The 9459-nt window shown below is 39.2% G+C and overlaps 1 protein-coding gene across 1 annotated transcript in view; it reads right to left on the bottom strand.

Annotated features, from left to right (window-relative positions):
• Positions 1-470: 470 nt before the first annotated feature.
• Positions 471-9459, bottom strand: part of DUSP11 (dual specificity phosphatase 11 (RNA/RNP complex 1-interacting)) — an 18720-nt gene continuing 9731 nt past the window's right edge. The window contains exons 5-9 of the mRNA XM_011945155.1: positions 7166-7226; positions 5373-5419; positions 5041-5116; positions 4631-4810; positions 471-1140 (exon numbers count right to left, since the gene is read on the bottom strand). Coding sequence (XP_011800545.1) covers positions 942-1140; positions 4631-4810; positions 5041-5116; positions 5373-5419; positions 7166-7226 — 563 coding nt within the window. The 3' untranslated portion in view covers positions 471-941. The remainder of the gene's footprint in view (positions 1141-4630; positions 4811-5040; positions 5117-5372; positions 5420-7165; positions 7227-9459) is intronic.

Below are 9459 nucleotides of genomic sequence, written 5' to 3'. Positions count from 1 at the left end.
GGTGACAGAGCAAGACCCTGTCTCAAAAAAAAAAAAAAAAAGAGTAAACCACAAAACCACAACTCCACTGTAAGAGGAGAGGCAACTGGAGAAAGATCCCAGGAGGTTATATTCAACAACAGAGCAATAACACAGTAGTCTTGCCAGATATCCACAGCCTTTAAATGGACATATTCTACTCTTCATCACCATTATAATCTATGAAAGTTTTCAAGTTTTCTGGATAGTTCTACCCAGTTGATGACAATTACCCTGTCAAGTAACTCACTCACTATAACTGAATAAACCAGCAATCTGGTTTATCAGTCAGTCTCTCTTGCTCAATTGACAATCCCTAAAAGTTCATCCATTCCTGTGTGAGACGGTATATCTGACAATTCAGTCAAAGAAGTTGGTCAAATCCCACAACTGACTGCCAAACACAGAAATATCTAAACACAAAAATACCACAACTAATTACAGGTAGTAACTAGGTTCTAAAGAAATTATCTCCTAAGTAGATTTTAATATAAATTTTGAACAGTTATAGAAAATAAAGATGGCCTTTGGGTCAATAACAGAACATAACAAAAACACTAAAAATTTCTGTACATAAACACACGCATATCACAAGTCTAGTCAGAAAGAAATACACAGAAAAACAAGATAGAATTTTAAAAAATAATTTGCAAGGGAAGTTCTTAACGCTTTAGTTCTAAAATACTGTCTTCCTTTAGAAAAATTTAAGACTGGAATAACAGATTTTTTTTTTTTTTTTCCTGCAATGCTGTAATTACTGCAAAGTTATCAGCAAAGAGGTAAACAGCAATGCAATTTTTCCTTAAGCTTGAACACAGAAGGGAACAACAAAGAAACCTGATTAGACCTGAACTAATTAAAGTCACACCAGTAATATTCAGGCCAGCTCTGGTCTCTAGGTAGAATTCCAGGACAGGTTTGTATCACTGGGTACATTCCCAATAGGCTGGATAGGAGAGTCCAGAGTAATTGTCAGGATACCACCTTCTTCTATCCTGGGCTGCCAGACTGGCATTGGGCTTCACATTCCAAGAGTACCTCCTGCGTGAACAGTCCTCTCCAGGAGGACCAGGAGGAGGGAGATGGCCTCTCTGGTAAACATGTGGATTCTGTGAAAATTTTCTTAAAGCAAAACAAAAAGGAATAAGCCATTACTAGGATTAGTACAATAATTTTTATTTATTTTAAATTTATATTTTCATAAAATACTTTAAATTTATAAATTTACAAAATAATATATATTCTACTGTTTTCTACCTGTGTGACCTTAGCAGATAAAATACTTAATTTTTATTTCCCCAAGTTCTTTATAAAATGGGGCCAATAATACTTTTCACCTTCACGAGCTGTTATGAAGCTAAATTAAGAAAATACATTTCAATTTCCTACCCCCTGGCACACCGTGGTTTCCCAGAAGCCTTTCCACCTTTCCCTACAAAGATAAATGCATGCCCATCTAATCAAATACTTTCTTTCCCAAAGTCTGGCAGGGTTGACATAAGACAGAATAAGCTATTTAGTACTGAAAACAGCTGCTTCCACTTTATAAACAACATACATACATTAATTATAAAGTGTGAAAAACTTCAAGCATGCTACATATTTGAAAAATTAGGATTTAAATTTACTTGTTTCAAAAGCAAGATCAGAAAATCTCATATAATTATACAAAAGAAAATTTGGGGCTGGGTGTGGTGGCTCACACCTGTAATCCAAGCACTTTGGGAGGCCAAGGCAGGCGAATCACCTGAGGTTGGGAGTTCGAGACCAGCCTGACCAACATGGAGAAACCCCGTCTCTACTAAAATTATAAAGTTAGCTGGGTGTGGTGGTAGGCGCCTGTAATCCCAGCTACTTGGGAGGCTGAGGCAGGAGAATCGTTTGAACCTAGGAGGTGGAGGTTGCGGTGAGCTAAGATCACACCATTACACTCCAGCCTGGGCAACAAGAGCAAAACTCCGTCTCGAAAAAGAAAATTTGGAAATCTGAGAAAAGAAAAACTAACCCCCCACTGCAGAGCCCTCAATCCCACTTACTATAATTCATTTAGTTAGTATTTCCTTTTGTTCTTTCCCTAGCATCTTTTTCTGACTGTTGAATCACAGCCTATTATTTTCACTTATCATAAATGAGCTAACACTTTCAGTGGCTTTATAAAATGTTACAGTATGGATATAATTATTTAGCTACATTCTCCACTGTTACAAATACAGCAGTTACAAGTTTTTCCACAACCACAAATAATGCTGGGATTAACATTGCAAAACATATACTACTGTATCCTCAGCTAGCCCAGCATCTGACACACGGTAGGAAGTTTGAGAAATGTGCTGAATGATTAATATAGTTTTTTCTGTATTTTGAAGTATTTCCTTAGTCTCAGAATGAAATCACTAGGTAAAGTATTTTTACGGTTCTTGAAATTGTGCTTCAAAAGGCTTATGCCAATTTTCAATGCTGCAAGCAACATGTTTTTGAAATGTTTGTTTCCATCTTTTTAAAATGTCAATTCTTTTTAAGGTTTTTTTTTTCCTTTTTTTAACAAAAACAGGATTCCAGCATGTTGCCCAGGGTGGTCTGAAACTCCTGGGCTCAAGCAGTCCTCCCACCTTGGCCTCCCTAAGTGCTGGGATTACAGGTGTGAGCCAATGAGCCTGGCCTAAAAATGGCAATGTATTTTTGAAAGTGTTTACAATGTGCCAAACTGTTTAAATTCATGTTAACTGTCAGTAACAACCACTATGGGGTATGTATTATTTAAATATCTATCTCACTGATGGGAAAATGTAAATGTAGACAGGCTAAGTATCTTATCCAAGATCACAAAGCAGGCAAGTAACAGAGCCAAGATGCAAATCCAGGTCCAGCCTGACAACCACTACAATGGAGTGCTTATCAAAAACTGCTGTGAAACTGGCTGGGCGAGGCGGCTCAGCACTTTGGGAGGCTGAGGCAGGCGGATCACCTGAGGTCAGGAGTTCAAGACCAGCCTGGCCAACATGGTGAAACCCCCATCTGTACGAAAATACAAAAATTAGCTGGGCGTGGTGGTGGTGCCTGTAATCCCAGCTACTCAGGAGGCTGAAGCAGGAGAACTGCTTGAACCTGGGAGGTGGAGGTTGCAGTGAGCCAAGATTGCACCACTGCACTCCAGTCTGGGTGACAGAGTGAGACTCCGTCTCCAAAAACAAACAAACAAAACTGTTGCTAAATTAATAGGCAAAGAATAATACCTTGCTATTTGTGATGGTTAATTTTAGGTGCCAACTTGACTGGGTTAAGAGATACCTAGATAGCTGGTAAAGTATTATTTCTGGGAGTGTCTGTGAGGGTGTGCCCAGAGGATACTGGTGTGTGAGTAGGTGGGAGGATCCACCCTTAGTATGGGTAGGTACCACCCAACAGGCTGGGGGCCTGGAAAGAACAAAAAGGCAGAGGAAAGGCAAATTGCGCTCTCTCCTGGAGGTGGAATATCTTACCTTCTCCTACTCTTGGACATCAGAACTCCAGGCTTCATGGCCTTTGGACTTGAGGACTCACACCAGTGTCCTCCAACCTTTACCAGATTCCCAGGCCTTCAGCCTTGCATTGAGAGTTACTCCACTGGCTTCCCTGGTTCTGAGGCCTTCTGAGTTGGACAGAATGCTACCAGCTTCCCTGGTTCTCCAGTTTGCAGACAGCCTACTCTGAAACTTCTCAGCTTTCATAAGTGCATAAGCTGATACTCTGAATAAAAAAGCCCCTCCTCCCATCCATCCACCCACTCATCTATCCATCCATCTATCCATCCATCCATCCATCCATCCTACTGGTTCTATCATTCTGGAGAACTCATACTAATGTACCGCTTTAACCATACTGAGGCTTTCCCTATTTTCCAAGTGAAAATACTTTTGCTGTTTATCTGTTCAGATCCTTTGCAATTTCTCTATTAGGATTTTATTATTTTTCTTATAATTCATATCAACTCCTTAAATAACAATCTTCCTTACTCTAAAAACTATACTACATGAATGTAGCCTAAGAATGTAAGATCCTTTTCGATAGCCACATCAAACTCTTGGCATAAGTTTAAAATCAATGAAAACTTCTAAGTCCCTTTCCGAGTTGCCTCTGAAAAGTCACATATTCCCTGTCCTGTAACTGATTTTCCAGTGCTAAATGCAAAATACAGAGCAGAATAATATCTCCTGGTTCAAACTGATCAGCAAGAATTCCTTATCGGCTGGGTGCGGTGGCTCACGCCTATAATCCCAGCACTTTGGAAGGCTGAGGCAGGTGGATCACAGGGTCAGGAGATCAAGACCATCCTGGCTAACACGGTGAAACCCCATCTCTACTAAAAATACAAAAAATTAGCCGACCGTGGTGACGGGTGCCTGTAGTCCCAGCTAGTCAGGAGGCTGAGGCAGGAGAATTGCTTGAACCCAGGAGGTGGAGGTTGCAGTGAGCCAAGACTGCACCACCGTACTCCAGCCTGGACGACAGAGCAAGACTCTGTCTCCAAAAAAAGAGAAAAAAAGAATTCCTCATCCGTATCATAACATGTTTTCATTAATTATAGTATTAATTTCTATCTCAATTCTAGAAAAGGGACAGCAGAGAGAGGTACCTGACTGATTGTTGCAAATTTTGGGTCTGGGTGTGGAAATGTCGAGGAGTTGAGTGACCCTGGATCTGATGTAGATTATACCTAGGTCCTCGTTTAACAGGCTTATTCATGGTGTGGACTGGTTGCATGAGATATCCTGAGTCTTCAAAACTTGACCTGGATACACTGGAATTCCAATTCCTTAAAGAGAATATTTCCACACAATATTACTGGTTTCCAAATTTAGTAGTCAATTTAGTGACTATACATTGCCATATGAAAATAACAATTTCTTCCTTCTCCCATTCCTGTTTGTTTACGTCTCCCCCACAAATAAACAAGCTACCAGAAGAATGGATATATGCAACTTAAATTATATAAAAAGAGATCTCCCTGACCCACAAATCTCACATATGTAACATAAGACTTACTTTCTGATAGGACCATTCTGAAGGTCTTCAATGTAGTTTTGTCTTTCTAAGCAATGTCCCCGGCACCTATTGAATACTGAGGAGAGGATAAACTGTTAGAAATAACTACAAAAAGCAAATCTTTCCAGAAAAAGCTAATTAAGCTGAAATTCACTATTCAAGCTGTTATATCTCACTACTTCCACATACATCTATAGACTTTTGGCAAGACTATCTTATACTGGAACAAACGAATTACAAACTTCTTTTTTTCCAAAATTTGAGAAATTCTTCTACATTTCCACCTTTAACTTTAATAAAAAGGGAAAAATAGTGACAACCCTCATACTTACATTCAATTGCATCATCTGGCCTCATGCCTTCTACATCAATCAAATATCTAACAAAACAACATAATTTGGGTCATTTATATATACGAAAAGAAAAAAATCAAGTTTTTTCAAAAAAGGTCCAATTTCAACTTACAGACATAGATACAAAAATCCTAAGAAAATATCAGCACATCGAATCCAGCAGTTATTAAAGAACGACATACCATGACCACAAAAAGACATTTTTCAAGAATGCAAGGATGACCCAACTCCAGAAAATCTATTTATATATTTATTTACATTAATGTAATTTAATAAACAAAAGGAAATAAAATGCAGAATCATTTTTTATCAAAACACTTTATACACTAAAAATAGAGACTTCCTTAACATGACAGAGTATTTATCAGAAACCAACAACAAACAAAACACAAATTGGGAAAAATATTAACATTATATCTAAAAAATACTGTATAACCAACAGAATGGCCCAGAAACTTGGAAGTCACCATCACTGTCAGCCACTTCTTCCATACTCTCATCTTCAATTCACCACCAACTCCTGACAACAATATTACCTAAATATCTCTATAGAATATATCTGTATCTTTCCACCAAAATGACCACCATGCCCTGGTCCAATCCACCACTATGCCTCAATTCCTACAAACACCTCCCAACTTGTCTCCTTGCTTCTACCTCTTTCCCTCTGCAGTGTATTCTCCACTCAACAGCAAAATGATAGGTTGAAAATACAAATTTGTATATATTCCCCACACTCATTCCCAATAAAAAAAATTCAATGGTTTTCTCTTGCTCTTAAGGTAGTGACTAAAACCCTAAACATAGCTCTGCATGGTTTTAGCTTCTACCCATATTTCCAGCTCCATTTTAATGCCATACTACTCCCATGGCCCAGTCTCCCTGGCCAGCTCCTCCAACACAGTATGTTTTCCTGTTACATGGTCTCTGCTGATCCTTATGTTCAGAATTCTCTCCACAACATCCCTCCCTGGTTAACACCTACTCATACTTCAGGTATTTGCTCAGACCTTCCCACAGAAACCTCTAGCCCTCTTGTTGAAGTCAAATCCTCCATATTCTACGCTCTCATTGTACCACATCACTCTCCTTCTCAGCACTTGTTGGAGTTGTAATTCTATAGGCATGTGTGTGATTCTTTAATATCTACTCCCTCCCTAGACTGTTAGGATGCACAAAGGGCAGCTGAAGTCTCTTTGCTAGCACCCAGCACAGTGCCTACACATAACAGATGCTCAGGAGATATTTTCTGAATGAACAAACATAACTCAGTACAGTGTGGCAACATATATAAAAAGCATAAGGACACATACTATTTGATTCAGAAATTCTACTTTGAGTGAAATTACCTCTGGGGCTATGGCATACGTATTCAAAAATATTTACATATAAATGTTCACTACTTCAATGTTTTATAATATCAAAAACTTCTGACTTTTGTGTTCATCGGTATGCAAAGAACAATGCAGCCCTTAGAAAGAATGAGGAGTCCAAGTATTTTCATAGAAAAATGTCTATCACGTATTAAATTAAAAAACAGAATATCTAACTATTATACCATTCAATAACATGTATGCTTGTATCTGCATTTTTAGAGTCTGAAAAGATGTATACTAAATTATTAATGGTGGTAATCTCTGGGTGGGGAGCAAGATTGCCTTCTACTTCACGTATTTCTATACCGGTTGCATTTTTTACAACAAGCTTACATTACCATTGTAAACAGACAAAAACAACTGTAAAATGGTCTGCCTCTGGGGTCGGCAACTTACCTGCAAATAAGGTAGCCAGTCCTGTTTAAACCATGAGTACAGTGGACACCAATAAGTTTGTCTATAAAAAGAAAATACAGGTTTAAGTAACTGAAGTAGATACACAAGTGTATAACATTATCACTGCCCTGAAAATGAATAACTCTCAAGAGGAATTGTTTTTTCTAGGAACATAATATAAAGAATCATCTAACAGAAAGCCAAAACTCACTGCTTCTGGGAAACTTTGCATAGTCCCAATTAGACTCAATGATGTAAACTGCAGGCCTGGTCAGACACTAACAGCTAAAACTGCAATGAGACAAACCCATTTATCTTAAAACAGAATGCCCATCAGCAACTGATTTAATTACACAAAAAGGGAGTGAAGGCAACAACAGGCTAAGAGAAGAATGGAATTTGTTTCTGAATGAAACAAATGAAATGCCTTCACTCTTGATATTGAATATTAAGGACAGTTTCCATAGTACTCTTGAGTTCCCAAAGAACTTCTATTCCTTCTCTTGTTCGGTGCTCCACACATGCCACAGGTCTACTTGCTCTATGAAGCACTCAGGTAAATAGCACTATTCACATTTTACAATGAAAAGGCAAGGCTTGCAGATGTAAGTCAAAGCAGGCAAACAGTACAAGACTAGAATCAAGTCTAAGATTACATTATACCACAGTATTTCTTAGTCCAGCCTATTAAAAAATTATATGAGGAATTAAATAAAAAAAATGTAGTTTATCTTTGCAAAATCTGTGTCCGTGACTAGGTAGTGTCTGGTAAAGAAGGCACTCATCAGTCAGGTGTGGTGACTCACGCCTGTAATCCCAGCACTTTCCAGCCTGGCCAACATGGCGAAACCACATCTCTACTAAAGTACAAAAAATTAGCTGGGTATTGTGGCGGGTGCCTGTAATCCCAGATACTCAAAAAATAAATAAAATAAAAAAAAAGAAGGCACTCGGCTGGGCGCAGTGGCTCACGCCTGTAATCCCGGCACTTTGGGAGGCCGAAGTGGGTGGATCACCTGAGGTCAGGAGTTCGAGACCAGCCTGGCCAATATGGTGAAACCCCATCTCTACTAAAAATATAAAAACTAGCCAGGTGTGTGGTGGTGGGCGCCTGTAATCCCAGCTACTCGGGAGGCTGAGGCAGGAAAATTGCTTGAACCCAGGAAATGGAGGTTGCAGTGAGCCGACATGGTGCTACCACACTCTAGCCTCGGTGACACAGTGAAACTCCATCTCAAAAAAAAAAAAAAAAAAGAAAAGAAAAAAGAAGGCACTCATCACTGCCTGCCTGGATTACTACAACAAACTAATCTCCCTACTTCTATCTCAACCGATCCTCCATATGGCAGATGTTATCTTTCTAAAACATAAGCCTGGCTGGGTTGTTTTTGCTTAAAAATCTCAATTTAGCATAACATGAAGCCCAAATTTAGCATGGCATTTAGAATCCTTCATAAACTGATATCAATCTGTCTTTCCAACTGATCTAAGTTCACAATGATCCTAACTATGATTTACAAGGGTCTATATGATCCACCTCTCTTCTGCCCACCCCCAACCTCTCTGATCCCGTTTCTCCTGCTCTTACCCTCACTCACTCCACTCCAGCCACACTGCGCTCTTTAACATTCCTCAAACATGCCTAGCATAGTCATGCCTCAGGGACTTTGCACCTGCTGTTCCCTCTGCCTTAGAACACTCCTCCCCAGACACTCAATGGCTTGGTTCATTATTTCCTTTAAGGTTCTGCTCAAATGACATCTTCATAAAGAAGCCTTCCTAATCACGCACCTCTTCCCTCACCCCTTTATCGTGTTTTGTTATTCTCCAAAGCACTTATCACCATATATATTCCATATATTTATTAGGTTATTTCTCTCCCCTACTAGAACGTAAAGTATATAAGGGCAAGGACTTTGTTCTATTTCCACTTTTTAGACAAGTGCCTTCAACATAGGTTATACAATTATTTGTTGAAAATGTACAGATGAATTCCATGCCTTTTCACACTATCTTCTAGTCACACAAGAGGCTGCATCTCCATGGCTTTAAGCCCTGTGCCTTTTGTGCCTAATCCCCAAAACTGGGCTATCCTTTTCTCATCCTGGCAAAATTCTCGTCCCTGCAGCTCGAATGTTGTATCCTGTCAGGCCTTCCTCAATCTCTCCTCTATATTCTCATTGCACTTAATTTATTCTTTTATTATGATGAACTGTCTTTTTTGTTCTTTTTTTTTCTTCCCCGAGACGGAGTCTTGCTCTGTCGCCCAGGCTGGAGTGCAGTGGCGCGATCTC

The sequence above is a fragment of the Colobus angolensis genome, unplaced genomic scaffold (assembly GCF_000951035.1).
Source record: "Colobus angolensis palliatus isolate OR3802 unplaced genomic scaffold, Cang.pa_1.0 Scaffold24, whole genome shotgun sequence".
In the NCBI taxonomy this organism is placed as follows: Eukaryota; Metazoa; Chordata; class Mammalia; order Primates; family Cercopithecidae; genus Colobus; species Colobus angolensis.
This window is presented reverse-complemented; position numbering and strand designations above follow the sequence as displayed.